Source organism: Vicia villosa, unplaced genomic scaffold (assembly GCF_029867415.1).
Source record: "Vicia villosa cultivar HV-30 ecotype Madison, WI unplaced genomic scaffold, Vvil1.0 ctg.000301F_1_1_1, whole genome shotgun sequence".
In the NCBI taxonomy this organism is placed as follows: domain Eukaryota; kingdom Viridiplantae; phylum Streptophyta; class Magnoliopsida; order Fabales; family Fabaceae; genus Vicia; species Vicia villosa.
This window is the reverse complement of record NW_026705129.1, coordinates 84,462-101,880: the sequence shown is the minus strand read 5'-3', so window position 1 is coordinate 101,880 and position 17,419 is coordinate 84,462. Positions and strand designations below refer to the sequence as shown.

The 17,419-nt window shown below is 31.8% G+C and overlaps 1 protein-coding gene across 2 annotated transcripts; it reads right to left on the bottom strand.

Annotated features, from left to right (window-relative positions):
* On the bottom strand, nucleotides 1-8,722 carry LOC131626507 (uncharacterized). 2 transcript variants are annotated; one of them, XM_058897329.1, is made up of 15 exons: nucleotides 8,550-8,722; nucleotides 6,887-6,992; nucleotides 6,666-6,774; nucleotides 6,437-6,568; nucleotides 3,886-3,990; nucleotides 3,174-3,257; nucleotides 2,964-3,079; nucleotides 2,667-2,768; nucleotides 2,468-2,581; nucleotides 2,295-2,351; nucleotides 2,138-2,204; nucleotides 1,953-2,006; nucleotides 1,301-1,378; nucleotides 596-631; nucleotides 1-265 (listed from the first exon to the last, which is right to left on the bottom strand). In XM_058897329.1, the coding sequence occupies exons 2-15, from the start codon at nucleotides 6,904-6,906 to the stop codon at nucleotides 164-166; spliced, it is 1,176 nt and encodes a 391-aa protein (XP_058753312.1). In that variant the 5' UTR covers nucleotides 6,907-6,992; nucleotides 8,550-8,722; the 3' UTR covers nucleotides 1-163. The 2 variants fall into 2 exon arrangements, with proteins under 2 accessions (XP_058753312.1, XP_058753313.1); XM_058897330.1 differs by lacking the exons at nucleotides 6,887-6,992; nucleotides 8,550-8,722 and having other exon boundaries at nucleotides 3,870-3,990.
* Nucleotides 8,723-17,419: the final 8,697 nt, after the last annotated feature.

The window sequence follows — 17,419 nt, the reverse complement described above, 5'->3', positions numbered from 1 at the left end:
TTAGATTGAAGATCGTTATCACTTATAATATAAAAAATAAGAATAAAAAAGTAAACGGTGCTCTGTATACCAAAAATTATACTCAAGAGGGGAGAAAGCAATACACAACAAAAGCCCCCTGAGTGTATTTTAAACATGTACAATAGGAAAATGCATCCAGGTATCAAACCTTCCCATTCCGTTTAAGTTCTTCGAGATTCTCTTTGTCAGCATTGCTTAACCGGGCTTGAAACTGGCCCCATTCGTTTCTGCATCTGGCTCTGACCTAAAAGAGTTACCGGACAAGAGTATAATGTTTGTAAAAAGCACAACATTTAGCGTAAAAAAATCACAAAAATATTATTTTTAAAAGTATACGGATTTTTTATTTATCTTAGTTTTGGGTGGCAGTTGATCCAAAAAAAAAAAAAAATAGTAGTATTGCAGAGTGTGAAAAACTTTTAAGAGACTGAGTAGAGCTACTAGGACAACTGATCTTGCAATCTAAGATACAAAAAAAATAGTAGCTATAGCAGATTTCAGAAAGAAAACAGTTAGGTAGTTGTGTGAGCCAAAAAAACTGCAAATAACATTCTTAAATATGAAATACACATACCGCTGCGCGTGGATCTTCTCCGTTTTCGGATTGTCCCTGAAAATGATATCATATAATACAAAAAAATTCAAAATAAAATAAATCAATAACAGAAAAAGCTATCATCCACTAACAAAAAACAATCTATAATCAAATTATAATAGGAAGCCCACCCATCCCAAAAGAAACATTAAAAACAATTTCATCATAGTTCAATATCCAGCCAGCATGAACTCATTGAAACCTCTACTAGAATCAACTTCTACAGTTCTTACACCAGAGCTATGCTTGGTTGAGAAAGTGGAAAAGATAAAGAGGAAAATTTAAACAAAATAGAAAAAACACTTGGGAGTTAGAACAATGCAATACAGATATCTTTAATGGAGACTTTATTATGTGAAAATATACTTTTATTGCCAACACATGTTGGTCAAAATAGTAAAGAGTTTGGTTTCTCATTAAGGTCTCAATTTGAGTCTTAGGAGGAAAAAATAGGCAATAAAGATATTTACTTAAGTAGATCCATCCAACAAGACTTAAGTTATTTGTGATTCATACATCTTAATGAGAAATGATATTTATTTTCCACCTTATTAACCAAGCATAGCCCACATATAATCCCAACAACAACACGTACATGCATATATATAAAAACTCTCAGTTTAGAATGTTACCCTCAAAAGAAGTAAGTAGCCATTAATATTTCATAAGCCATTGATGACTAACCTGGTTCCCAAGAGAAGGAATTACTTGATGAATAATCCATTGAGAATCAATTACACCAATTTTTTCATGTGCTGGCGGCTAAAAACAGGAAAAACAGATTCATTCAGATTAAAGCAAGGTTAACTAAATCAATTTTCATGTTCTAAGAAGATTTATTGTAAGTGATGTGAATATAATTGTAACCATGTATTATTGAGCACAAAATATACAGACTCCACACAGAAATAGCATGTGGAAGATTCACAAAAATGAAAAGGACAAAAAACATAGCATTCTGGAAGCCTCTTTGACTAAGTCAAGAATAGATGAAACCATCAAATGCATTTTGAGAATTACAATTGATCATAATACCGATAATCTATATAGTAATTTATGAAAAACAGAAGCCAAAATCCATTATTATGAACAGAAACACGAATACAATGCATTATCATAAAACCAGAAAATTAATAAATTATGTTAAGGGATAAGTTCAAAAAGAAAAACAAAAGTTATGCTGGGATAATATAATTTTATTGAGATTATGAGCTCAGCATCTGAAACCACATATTACCAATTGAAGCATACCAAGCTATTAACAAGGATAATGAAAACGATAAAAGTCCTAGCATTAGGATCGGGTGAGAAAAAATAGATAATAGAATCTCCTCACCTCCACACATCTTCTGAGGGCAAAGTCCAATCCCCATCCATGCACTAGATCATTCTACAAGCATATATTTGGAAAGTTCATTAAGGCGACTAAAATGTTTGTATATATAACACAGAAGAAAGTTTGGCTACTCATTCAGTTATATTACAATAACCATCACGTGAGAGATGAAAAAATGAATATACCTGAATCATATGCCACACACATCGCCATGCTTCCCGAGAAAAAGCAGGGGCCATAATTTCCACAAATCTAAAATAACAGAAGAAATAATATTGTTAACTGCATAGATATAAAAGAAAGATACATAATGATATATCAAGGGTGAAAGAGAGAGCATACGCAGCACAAGGAGGCAGATGTGGATCACTACACCATCCTGGTTTCTCTTGAGTAACCCTATATGCCAACACGACATAAATATTTCAAGATTTAAGAGAACATTTGAACCGTGAAAAAAATGCCATATTACATCAATGCTTAAAATTAGAAAGATAGGAAGGCCAAAGTAATACGTGTGAACTTCTCTGTCACCCCTCCTCTTTGTCATCTCCCATGTCAATCCGTTATTGGGCTCAATACCAGGTTGAGAGATCTCTAAACCGTATTTTTTGACTAAATTCATATACCTAGAGATTAGAATTTGGTAAATTAATCAAACTAAAAATTGCATATAATGCACACTTAAGTAGACTAAACACATGAAAGTCATACTTGTCCCCGTCAAAGTGTTCCACTCCAAGATCTTCATCCCAGATTAAAATATATTCAAAAGCTGATACTATGTCCGGGTGCAGAAACCTTTTAGCATACCACCTGTATAACATGAAATTAGAACAGGGTGAAGAAAAGTAAGGGAGTGATGCAGTAGAATCATTATTCATGACAACAATAAGCACTCTTAAGAATTCCATATTAAATGTGAACAAAGACAATTGCCTTCTCATTCCCCAATATTTTGCCAATGAACTCAACATGTTATATGCAAATAATGACAGAAAAAAGTTATACCATTTTGTTTGTTTCTTTACACTAATATGGATTGCATTCTTTGACCATTCAAATTGATCCCATTCACTAGTTCGACCATCATAATGAAAGAGCAAAATTGCAAAATCATCAGAAAACTACAGAACAATTTTATAGTCAGTACTTCTAAAGAAAATATGAAAGAGTAAACATACAAATGAATTGAAATTTATTAATGTAGTCTCTCTTAACCTTTTTCAGTGCAGCATCAATATTGTGCCTCTGATTATAACCAACGGTGAATGTAAGTAAATATTTTGGCTTTTTCTTTATGTCCTGCAGAATTCATGGTTTTGTTGTAAGATTTGTGGTAAAACAAAAGAAATAGATGTCTAACATGTAAGTGCTATCCTTATCAACACAACAACTTATCGACATGCATATCTCCTGACACACTCATATGCAATGGCACCCACCCACGCATGCATAAAAGCTGCATGAAGACAGAAATGAGATTAGTGCACATCTCTAGCCAATTTGGCCGTGCATCAGGGGAAATAGTTTTGGCTCTCTAGTATACCCTTTTCAATTGAGATTTAGTGCACATCTCTAGCCAATTTGGCCGTGCATCAGGGGAAATAGTTTTGGCTTTCTAATATACCCTTTACAATTGAGGTTGAAGTATGAAAAAGAAGAAAAAAATGTAAGCATGGCTCTCTGTTTTCCTGTGACAGACTCGGCATCGTGATTTATAGACAACACACACAAACTCAAGTGCCTTGCATTACAAGCCATAGACAACACATGCAAATGAGACAGACTGACATCACAGAAAGAGTACGTGTGGGGATTTTTATTCAATTTCAGAATTCTAGTCATACTTGTAGTCGAGCACAGATAAAAAGTAAAAACTATAAGCCACAAATAATTTCTTGTATAGTAAATAACTGTTTTGGTCATATACTTCACTAGGATCACCCCATAGTCGGCGCAAATAAAGATCAGACTCTGATACAACAATTCCCGGGGGAAGTGATTCAGCTCCTCGAGGATTTGATGAAACATTAATCTGTAAAAATAGCAATTTCAATTCAGATTTGATATAGTAAAATGCTACTCATCTAAAGCAAGAATAGTTATATTATGATATGATTACATGCTATACGAAACCTATAGCTGCAATACAACAAAAATCAATAAGTAAAACAATTCAAAAAAGTACTTTAACCTTATAAAAAATTAACAGTCCCTAATGATTATGTACGACCCTGTTCAGACTAGTATCTGTTAAGATATGTTGAGATATTATGTTGCAGATACTACATAATAGGGTAGATATAAGGCTGACTTGAATTTGATTTCCAGCCGGCTATGATTGAAAGCCTACCTTGTAGCTAAAAGCCATATTCATATTTTTTATATGAATTATGGTGACACCTTTTCCCTGGTTGCGAAGATGGCATTGATTCGTCTTTTCCTATCTCTGGCAGCTACATGTAAAGTTGGCCTCTCTGTCACTTGGATATTTAAACTCTACTTTCATGGTGACTTAGCTAAGGAAATCTATACAGAGAAACCACTTGGAATCATTGCTCAGGGGAAATTTGGTGGCTGTGTTTGCAGGTTGCACAAAGTCTTATACGGCCTCAAATAAAGTCCTAAAGCATGGTTTGGCAAATTCTGTTCTGTTTTTTAGGATTTTGGGACCATGGGCACCGAAGATGACCATTTAATGTTTTATATACATTCTCTACTAATCAATGCAATTATATTGTTTATGTGGATGATATAGTTACTAAAGGAAATGACCAGAAATATTTGTTTTTGCACTTTCAAACTAAGGACTCAGGCTACCTGAAATATTTCCTAAAGAATGAAGTAGATTAGTAAAAGAAAGGTGTGCTCAATTATGCACTTGACATTTTAGAGGAGACTAGTTGGATCCTAAGGTCGAACTTACGTTAGATCAAGGGGGTCATTTTTAGATCCTGCTAGATATCAAAGACTGGTTGAGAAGTTGAGTTACCTTGCTATGACTAGGCTTTTGATGTAAGTATTGTGTCGGATCAAGGATTTTTTTTAGATCCTTGCTATGACTAGGTCTTTGTTGCAAGTATTGTGTCGGATCAAGGTTTTTTTTTAGATCCTGGTAGATATAAAAGACTGGTTAAGAAGTTAAATTATCTTACTATGACTAGGTCTTTGCATTAATTTTTTGTTCACGTAATAGTCATTGAGATTGTTAAAAGAGTCTCACATTGGACAATATATGGTCTGATTGATCATATGTTTATAAGTGGGGGCAATCCTCACCTTACAAACCGGTTTAGTAAGGTTAAGTTAGGCTCAACCACAATTCTTAAGATGGTATCAGAGTCTCGTTTAAAATCTGTTAGGCCATCTGCTATCAGGTTTCTTCTATCGGGCCATCCCCCATTTATGTCTACGCTCCATATGTACAATCCTGGATGTGAAGGGGTGTGTTAAAGAGTCTCACATGTGAAGGGGTGTTTACCTTACAAGCTGGTTTTGTAAGGTTGAGTTAGACCCAAACCAACCATAATTCTTAAGAGAGATGTAGTGGTTCAAATCTTGAGGTATTTCAAAGGATCTCTAGGAAAAGGAGGGTTGATTTATGAATTTCAAAGATCTAAACAAAGTCGATGCTAAGGCCTATTAGATTGCTTAAGCAATTAATTTTTAATATTTTTAAGTACTACTTTGTAAGTTCAGCATAGTTTTTAATAGTGATGAGTATATGATGAATTTCAGTTGATAAGCTCCTGATTCCTAACCATCTAACCATCTGCACCCAAATTGTTGTTCAACACACATCTAAAAAATAATCAGTTCAAATAGTAGTCTATTTCATGAAAAGTTTTGTAGTTGATAAACCGTGAATGCTAGCACCTAATCACTATTCTTTTAAAAACATCCTAGTTAGAATAAAAGCCTATGATTATATACTTTTTCAACATACGCGCAGACGTTTATTTCTTTTCTGGAATTGAAGTTTGTGACTATTTTTCTATTTGGTAGGTTTTATATCCTATTTGCGTATGATCAATTACAGAACAAGATCACAAAAGATCAACCACAAATAAATTTCAAAATATAAACAAATGTTTATTTAATAAAATATCATCTGACACTTCAATTTGTACACCTTAAAATCTTTATTAGAAAAGAAGGTTTAGCTGTTTGAGATATTTCCAACACACGGCCAATAGCCACCGAGAAAGATCATTAACACAAAATATTCTAGCATGTCTTATGTAAGATAAAACCATGACCAAGAAATGACAATAGAGCATATTCTGAAAATAAAGAAACAAAGATCAAATTCAAACTTTCAAATAACAGTTTCATTTTCACTTATTATATCTGTGCTAACAACCAAAGGATGCTCTCTTGGAATATAGTTATAATTATTGACCAAAATATGCAGCTTTTCTTTTCTGAGAATATTAGTGCGCGAATTTTAGTCCATCTAAAGAATAAGCACGGTGATTTACCTTTGGTAAAGTAGCAGACCTTTGGGCTTCAATATGTTTGGTTCCAGAAGATCCGTCAAAAACAGCATGAGCTCTGTCTATTTCAGTCCTAGTTACATCAAAAGAACTCTTTACACCTGAAAGTAAGCTAATCTGCAAAAGATTGACGCCCAGGTAAATGAAGGGAAGTTTCATAAGGATGATAAGTGCCTAATACAACATTTAAGAGATTAATGGTTGTAAATTTTACCTTATTCAAATGGACAGATGAAATTGAAATACCAATAAAAATTCCAAAGGAAATTCCCATGATTGCTGTGATGATAATCCGGGTACTATCATTTGATCTTTTATGTGCACTAGAGAAGAAATAGTAAACCAAATTCAGTCATTTTGGTTGAATGGACACGGATAACAAGTGTTGAAAGGAATTATTTCTCTTTTGAGATGCAAATACAATTTTCTTCTTACCTGCGCTGCATTATTCCCATGCAGTCAGTATCAAGCAAAATCTAGTCGAGATAATTGTCACCCTGAAAATGATATCCTTATGCCAACTTTGAAGCAAATATGTCACCTTTCAAGAATCATAGGAAAGCCCGAGTTTAATACACAAATAGAATGGTAGTCAGGTAGGGTGTGCATTTGTGGGTCCAACTAATCTATCCGGCTGTTCATCTAAGTGAATTTCACCATGGATGCATACATATCATGTGAATGTATAGAAGAAGTCACATTACTTGTGAGCTAGTTAAGCTTCTGTGTGTGTGTGTGTGTGTGTGTGAAATGTAGTTTATCAGAAACGTGATTTTAGACATTGAGACTAATTACTTCCGAAGCAAACACAGTATCAAGCATATTTAAATCCACCAAAACAAACACAGTACCAACCAAACATATTCAAATCCACCAAAGCAAAGACAGCACAAAGCATTTAAAGCCACCGTGTTAATACTGATAGGGGATTAGGGTAGCTTATGAGCAAGTTGGGACAAACTTCTCCACAAGCCCTAGCGATAAGAAAAATCCAAATTATCTGGTACTAATAACCATGAATTTTTCAAAATTAACCTCAACCTTTCAACTTTCTTAAGCTCCATAGTTTATTATAACCATCTATAAGTTTACAAGGACTTATAAACTAATCCAAACTAGAAATGCATGCCCTCAAAGATTCAAGTCCATTAAGAACAAGGAAAAGAAAAATATGGATAATAGCAGTGTCACAAGTCAAAACTTAGTGTATGTTTTATTCCACTTTTGGAGGACTCAAAATTGATTCTAGAGATCTAGAATCCATTTTGACATTTTCTCTCTTGTAAAATTGATTTTGAATCGACTATAACTTCCGACTAGAAATTGGAGCTTTTGATTCTAGAATTTATTTTTACACTACACTTTGAAAATTATTATTCAACTCATTTTTTCATGAAAGTATTCAAATATAAACTATGAAGCACGGACACCCCGAACACAAATACAACATTTTCTCTCTCCTTCATAATCATTACCACCCCATAAATCCAATTAAAAATCAAATTAAAATTTAAATAAATTAAAATTGTTCTCTCTTCTTATTGGTTGTTCCTAAGAATATGGATTTAAGGTTGTTTCCATGCAATAATTTCTCCCCTGACACACCAATACCGTTAATAATTTAAAAAAATAAATAAATTAAACGTAATCACAAGTGTTGATGCAGGGTTTCGACACAGACGCACGGACACGGCTTTTATCAAAAGTGTCGGTGCTACATAGAATATAAATCAATTTATTACTTTCAACTCAAGTATAGACATAATCAATTATTTATAACCAATTACTTCAAAATCAATTTTCTTCATGCATAACCTAACACATAGTCAATAGCACAATTTTCCCCAAACGAGAAAAAGCAAAATCCACTACAAGAACCAAAATGAAATCAAAAGTGTTAAATTACAACTGAAGACGAAAACAGCGCAACTCCACAACTACATTACAACCAATAATCTAAATTGCAGAATCTAACTAAACGAAAACGAGTAATTCAATCGAACAACATACAACAACAACAAGCGATTCCGTAAATCACAGTAGAAAACTAAATTCACAACTTCGTGAAAACGAAAGTGAAAGTTTCAATTGAACTCACCGATTCGATTGAAGCAACGTTATGGTTGAAGTTGAAGTTCGTTGGTGTTCGATCTCGATTGAACGAAGAGAGAGCCAGCGATTATATACTGTGAAGAGAATTTCACAAGACTATTCTACTCATGCTTGACCGTTGTTCAGTAGTGGTGTTGCAGAACTGGAAAAGACGAAACTACCCTATTTTTCTTCTTGACTTGTTTTTTATGGCCTATAAATGTGTGCCACGCGGTGGACACGTATTTTTTAACTTTTCTGAAAAAAGAAAATATCTTGATTTATTTAGGTGGTCAGTCATGTAATTAAGCATCCTCCTCTCCATCAAAGAGGTGTTAACTTAATGTTGCAACTTCTTCATGCAATTTTGATTTCATAAAAAAAGTCTTCACTTAAACTAAAAAAAAATATTAATATTAGATTCTGGTTTCTTAAGTTTTTTTTTAATTTTTTAAATTATAAATTAATAAAAGACACGTGTGTCCGTGCGAAAAAGTTGATTCATATTATTCAAATTATTAAAAAAATTGCATTATAAATAATGAAATACATTAAATATTTTCTATGAAAATATAAATGTTAATATATATTAAAAAAAATGGGTGAAACTCAACCTCAATAAAAATTACATCAATCTAACTGCCATAATAAGTACCAAGAGAAAAATAAAGACAAAACTGGAATAACAACAAATAACAACCAAAAGCAAAAAAAATAAACAAGAGAACCCCAACCAAAACAACAAATAACAACGCTCTAGACACAAGTCATGTAACGATCCTCTTCCCACTAAAACACCAACTAGATCTCAGATCACGAGACCCACCATCAACAGGCCTTCAAGAGGCTAGTCTAATATCATACCTCAGTAGACACTTCAATTAAGAATTAAGAATATGGATCAGGTTGAGAAGTCATAATTTAATAATTCATTTCTCCCAATCATGTCAGAGCAATCGTCAAATCCTCGTTATTTGAAATCACCAAATAAATTGCAGGTGTGGAGTGGTTTAAAGCTCATATCAACATATTTGTCATGCTAATCTTATCAGCCACTTTAGCATCATCAACAATATCATGGATGCTTATTCTAGTGGTGAGGAGAGCCCGCCGAAGAGATGAATTCTTTTTTGTTGTATCCCCATAATAGTTAATTTCAATTGGACCACCTAAGTTTAACCGATGAAAATCTGATGATATATTTTGTGATATTCGGTGGAAATTAATAGTACTGGGAATTAGACATCCCACCATATAGAAATAATTGTTTTTGTGTACATGGTTTCAGCTTCGGTTGGGTTTTGAGAGGTACAATCAGATTTCTGACAAGAGACAACCCACACGACAAATATGGAATTTACCCACTTGTGAAACTACTCCATAACCAAACTTTCATAAAAGTCTCTATTAACAATCCATCTTGATGTTTGGGGAGAGCAAGTATACTAAAAATCGTAGCTTATGTAGAGCATTGGAAAATCACGGTCACCAAATATCAATGATAAATGTGTAGGGGGTTTCCATTACATATTTCAGCATTTCCAGAATATGAAGCTTATCAGTTCTATCTTTCTTCCCTTTCGCCACTAGAGGAACATTAATGTTAGTAAATGCTTAGAAGGAGGTGAGGGCCTGAGAGCCTGATGTACATATGGAACAATGTTATCCAGACTCATATTCTTATAGACACAAATGGAAACTTCACTAGTTGAGTTCATATTACTTAGCACTGAAATAATTTTACTTTGTATTAAAGATGCTTGAAAACCACTCGGAACCAATCAATTTTCTAAATCCCACCGTACCTGTATTTTATGATAATCCATATTATAACAATTTCAATTTGAAAAGGGATTTTACGAATAGAAGAAAAAAAACTGCTAAGAAAGCGTGAGTGATAGTGAGTGAAGGAAGCTTTGCTTTTGCTGTACATTTCTACTCTCTTTTTATATACACATTAGTTATTTTTTGAACAATACTCTCTTTCTAAGAAACTTTATGATGATTTGGATGCAAATTTGAAATATAGGCGTTTAGCCCATTAGAAGATGGAGGAAGCTATTGATAGCATATAGACGACTTTTAATGGATTTTCTTGTTTTGTAATGTTTTTTAATGTTTCTTAATATGAATATTTTCTTGCATCTTGCATTACATCTTGCATTGCATATCATTTGCATAGTTCTCGCATTTGTCCAGGTTGCCCGAGATTTCAATTTCAGTTGTTTTTTTTCTCTGAAGTTAGTTGTCAATTATCAAGCTGTTTCCTCAACACCGCTACGGAACTAGAGCTGCCATTAGGTTGAGAATGGAAAACTAAGATAAGCACTATATTGAAGTTAGAATGGAGATTGATGGTTCAAAATCAGGCATGACAAGTGAAGCTTCAGTCAAAGTCAATTTATCTTCTAAAGCCAAGTGTTTCAGACGTGACAGCTCATCCTTGGTGCTGATTATTCACTAGGCCTTGTTTCTTTATTGTTTGCATTTCTTACAATTGTAATGACTGTTTACTTTCAAACTTGTTTGTTTCTTACTGCTAATTTTAAATGTAATGAGCATCGCATGTTTTAATTTAATTCTTCTCATTTACTGCTTTATTTCTTTTTAAAAAAACAACAAAAATATGTTTCTTTTATTTGCTTTCTTTACCATGTTTAAGCAAAGATTGGAGGGAGGATGATGAAAACAAGATTCTAATAATTGTTGTTAGTGTGCTTTCGAATAAAAATCTGTTGATGATGTACAAGCATTGTTTCAACTCCCAAACACTGAAGAAATAAGGAAGTTTACCCCTTGTCAGCCCATCTGAGCCTTTGAAGTTGGAGTTTCTTTTTAAATGAAAACCCCACAATTTTAACCTGGGGATGGGTAGTTTTCAGTTTATTCACTTGTGCATTCAAATTTAAAAGTTTCATTCAAGTTACCTTTCAATAAGGTCGCAATCTCAAGCTTTCCTTCGCACACATCAAAGAAGTGTCGAAGATGTCCTTCAAAGTCAAAGTGATGATGATGGTTTTCCGCAATCATTAAACAAGGAAGTCACTATCTTTCCAAAGAAAATAATGAAAAAATGAAAGAAAAAAATATAAAAAATTCAAGAAAAGTCCGCTAAGTCAAAACCTATGAAGGAGACTTAGGCAAAAAAATAAAATTGGGGCATCCCGCTGACTGTAATCTCAAAATAAAACAGTTCAGGCAAAGGTTAGGGATCACAAAAGAAAATCCTCAAAAGGAAAAGAGTTGACAAAAATCCTCAAAACAACAAATGTTGTGTAAGAGAAGTGACTGCCATCTCAGAAATCCCTTGGCCTCCGAATTATCATTGTTATACAAGTGTTGCAATTCCAAATTCTCTCGAAACCTGAATGCATAAGTTGAGTTAACTGAACATAGGATGGAAGTTCATCACGAAGATGGGGTGGGCACCAATAAATTTTGAGCCTTATATACTTTGTTTCTCAAACTGTGAACCAAGCCACGATACAACCTTCAGAAGTCCTAATTGAAGCTAGGTTTATTTTGAAAGCATGCTACAGTAAGGTTGCATTAACCTGACTCCTAAGAGAGTTTGTCAATCATTTGTCTTGATCTTTTTTGCTTTACCTTTCACTTCAAATGCCATGTTTCTTTGCTTTTCTCTTTTTCTTTACAATTCCATTTCCTTTTGATTTCAAAAACTTGCATGCTTTGCATTTAGATTACCAGTCTTAAACAAACATTTTTGCTTGTAAACAACATTTCCTCATCAAGGAATTTCAAACAGTTGAGAAACTTGGTCCGTGATCTTATCAGGGGCATTTCATTTCAAGGATCCTATTGGGAATCAGTTCAAGATTTATCTTAGTGCAAGTTATTATCAGATTTGGTTTATCAAAAGATCTCTTTCAAGACTTATGTTGGGGAAATCTTCTTCAAGAGAATCTCCAAGCAGTTTATCAATCCTTCTCAAAAGGATCATCATTTCAGTACAATTTGCAAGTGTGATAGAAGAGCTTATAGGCAGTGTTCCATGTGTTGAGGAATCAGACATCCATCTCTGCCGCACAAAAAGAGTCTATCTCGATTGTTATCTCCAATTGCATTGCATAGTTCATTCATATCATACATAGAAAAATTTCATATCATGCATAAACAAAATTCAATATCATGCATGCAGATTCATATTCATTTGCATTTTCCAAGGTCTTGTTGCAAACAACATTTTCACCTTATGATCAAAGTCCAACTTACTTGGCATCTATCCTATACAGATTTATCTCTTTGGTTCATCTATCTATATCTATCTGATGCTTTCCCGGATGTGTCTTTGTTATTCTGATGTTCTCCCAGAATTTATTTATCTGATGCTTTCCCGGATGTATCTTTGTTATTCTGATGTTTTCTCATAATTTGTTTATCTGATGTTTTCCCGGATATGTCTCTGATCATTCTAATGCTTTTCTAGAATGTTTAGATTGTTCCCATACATTCAATGCTCTTCTGAATGTCATGGATGCTTTCTTCAGAATCCTTGGTAGCGTTCAATGCTCTCCTGAATGACTACTCAGATTTTCCATTTGGTTTCCACATCCAACGCTTTTCTGGATGTCTCTAGCGTATTCTCGGGTTATCAGGTATCCTTTGTGTTCAGTGCTTTCTTGAATGTATTTGGTTGTCTCCGTTAATTCTAGAGTTTGGACTCCTTATCATCCAATGCTTTTCTGGATGTGTGTTCCCAAAGTTCATTCAACGCTCTTCTGAATGTCTTTGACGATCTTTTCCAGGGTTTATCCAATGATTTTCTGGATATCTCTAAGGCTTGCTTCTCGTACGTTCAACGCTTTTCTGGATGTGCTTGATTCTTCTCCAAAGTTCATTCAATGCTCTTCTGAGTGTCTTTGATATTCCTTTCCGAAGTATATTCAATGCTCTTCTGAATGCTTTTGATGATCGTTCCTGTTGCTTTCCAGAGTTTATTCAACGCTCTTCTGAATATCTCTGATGTCTGTCACCTTTATTCTGCTATCTCTTTCATCAAGTCTTTTACTCATCCCATCATTAGTTTATCTCTCGTGGCGTTATATTCCCCACGGAGTTTCGAGTTCGTCTCATATCATATCATACAAAAAAAAAGGAAAAAGAGTCCATACATTCATGACATTTCATATCATTCTTAGGGCATCTTAGGCTAAAAAATCGGGTTTTGTTTATATTTAAGTATCTCCTATCTTGTCGAGATGAAGTTTTTAATCTTCATATCTCCTGATAGAAGAAACTTAAATAGGGGCAGCTGTTGCACCCTGATTTTTACCCTACGATTCTATTTCATTCACATCATTGCATTTTATTTAATTAAATCATACTTTTACTAATTTTGTTGCTTCATAATCATTTGCATAATTTTAGAACACTGAACATAATTTCGCATTCATTCGAAAAAAGAAAAAAAAATATTTATTCATATGCATTTTATTAGTCTTTTAATTTAAATATTAATTAAAGCTCAATTTATTTATTTTAGATTGAATTTTAATAAATGTTTAAATTAAAATATATTTTGCCATATTTTTGCATTTTTTGTTCTATTTCTCTTTGTTTTATAGGTGCAAAGCAAGATGTCATTTTTAGCCCATGTTAATTCAAGTTGCAAAGGCCCATAAGCCAATTTTGTGGAACACACCAAAAAGTTTCACGTTTTTCCATTCAATTTTTATGACATTGCACAAGTATCACAAACACACAAAAAAGAGCAAACTCTTCTCCTCCCCAATTGTCCAAAATTCTGCTCCACTCTCCATTCCACTACTCCACTATCTTTGAAACAAGTTCACATTTCACAACAAAATTGTACCAATTGACAGAAAATGTTCCCTTTGATCTTATCCTCAATTCCCATTCAAAACCCTAATCACTCTCCTATATAAACCAACTCACATTACAAGCAAAGGGGAGGAAGAAAAAACTTAAAGAAAAGCTCTGCATAAATTTCATAGAAGAAAGCTTTCCTCCAAACATTTTTGAAGCCTATCCTTCACACTCCAAACAAACCAGAACAACTTTCATCAATTCGTTTCCGCAAATCTTTGAACCTTCATCCTCAATATCCACTTCCATCAGCTGAATCATAACCTAGTGCAGCATCTCCAAATCTCCAGATTTAAACACCAACTTACAACAAATTTAAACATTTGCACAACAACAAACAACCCCATCAACACACTTCACATGCATCAGCTTCAAGTCCATTCAACAATTCTAAGAAAACTCAATTCATCCAAAGCCAGGGCCGGCCCTGGGCCTGGGCAAGCAGGCCCACAACCCAGGGCCTCAAAAATAGAGGGGCCTCAAGCTTTTTTGGTATGGGCTTTTATTAGTATGATATACAATATATATACCTTTTATTTTGAAATACATCATGTCTGGTATATGTGGCGCAGCGGTAATGAGACTTGGTATCAAAAGCAGAAGTCACGTGTTCAATCTTTGCCGAAGGATGCCAAACTACATGGAACAAGGTTTAAACCTTTGGCATTGTACTTTCAGAAATTAAAATATTACCAACTAAATAATGGAATTACTAACCACTACTTTTTATTATATACTATATATACTATATAATATTAAATTTACTAACTTTTCTGATTTTATTTCTTTAATATAATATACTATATAGTATTAAGTTTATTAGATTTTATTTCTTTAATATAAATTTTAGATGATATTTATTTTTTGTAATTAAATATTCAAAAGTTTATTATATGATTAAATTATAATAAAAAAATTATATAATTATATAATTATTAGTGGTTTGATCTTGTTTATAAAAAGTATATATTGTTAAATTTTATTTTATTATAATATATTTAAAAAATTGTATATTAGTGTAATTTTTAATTAATTCTTATGAATATTTGAATAATAAATTTAAATTTATAAGTTTAAAACATATTGATCTAAGTTATGATTTAAGTTAGTATAACCTAACATAATATTTATAAGATGTATATAAAAGTTAGTATAACCTAACATAATATTTATAAGATATATATAAATCTTTAATTAATTCAATTATTTTTATATTATTACGTCAATTGTAGTAAATTTTGACGGTTAACTAAAGTGTCATAAAACAACTAAATAGTGAGAAAAGTAGAAAGCGGTAAACAAACTTAACTCAAATTATTGATTTTTTTATTTATAAAAAGAAACATTACTAAATTTATTTTATAATAATAAATTAAAAATGAGTAATATTAATATTATTTATAACTAAATATTTTTATTAATTGTTACTAGCGGGATACTCGTGCATTCGCACGGGTACTAGTATGGTACGCGCATTTGTTTTTAATATATAATAAAAATGAAATGAAAGAAAAATTAAATTGTAAAATAAAAAAAATTATTTATTTTTTATTTATTTAGAAGATGAAATGTAAATGATATCAATATTTGGATCAGTTGTTTCATTTTTCCTGTTTCATATAATTTCTACGATATGAGAAAAAAAAAACAATAAAATTTTATTGACTAACTACATGTTTGAATCAGTGGTTTCATTTTTCCCGTACTAAAGTTGAATTAGTAAGTTACTCCTTTTTATTAAAAATGATCATTTGTCATGTAATAAAGTTAGATCAGTAGTAAAGTTTTTCCTGTTTATAACAATAATATTTTTTTGTCATGTATTAAAGTTAGATCAGTAGTAAAGTTGTTCTTGTTTATAACAATAGTATTTTTTTCCCTTAATGTTTTCACATATTTGAAAAAAATGATCGATAAATTTTTTTGTTATTCAATATTTAGATTAATAGTAAAATTGTTTCCATTTATAATAGTAATATTTTTTTCTATATATATAAAAGATAATTTTGTTATGATATTATTTATAGAAGTATTTGAATCAATAGTATAGTTGTTCCCCGTATAAATAAATATTTTAATCAACAATGTATTTTTTTCCGAATAATTTTTTTTTTGTTTTGACAATAATAAAAAATTATTTTAAAAAATGATTTTAAATAAATATTGTTTTGACAACAATGGTTTCTCTTCAATAATTTCTTTCATCAATCTAAAAATTTATAAATAAATAAACAAATATGAATAAAAATATAAATAAGTAGAAATGAAATAAAATTAAATAAGATATAAATATTACAAAAAATTGAGTTAAATATGATATAAACTTTACCATTTACCAAAAATAAATTCAAAACTCATCAATTAAAACTTATTAAAAAAATTCATAAACACAACAAACATTTTTAATAGCAGTCAAACTCAACAAACATTGGGAGAAGGATGAAACTTCATAAAGAGGCTATTTAGCAAATATTGGGAGAAGGAAAACTATTTTCTTGGTGCATGTCAGTGTGCATTGATTGGGAAGAAGTAATGGAGTTGAGTCAAAAATAATAGAATAAAGTCATGATTATCTTCAAAATTTTGAAAATATAATGATGTCTCACATAAATGAAATATGAAACATTGAAAATCTATTGTAGAAAAACAAATTGAACAACCTAAAAAAGAAAATAGTATATAAGTTAATATTTATCTAATAATAAAAATAACATTATAAATTAAGAAAAAAAATAAAACAAAAAAATTAATATAAGAAAAACAACATAGATAACTTTTTTTCTTGTTGGAAACAAAAGAACAACTCGTGGAAAAAAAATATAGATGAAATGTTAGTAAACTTAGAAATGGAGAGAACATAAATTAAAAATAATAATATGAAAGAAGGTATATTAATACATTTGAAATAAATAAATAAAGAAGAAAAATTTAAAATTGAAAAAAGAGAAGACAGAAATATTGAGAGGAAATTAATAATTGTTGAGGTGACATAGGAGAGAGTTGGTATTCAATGTCAGAAAAAAGTGAAAA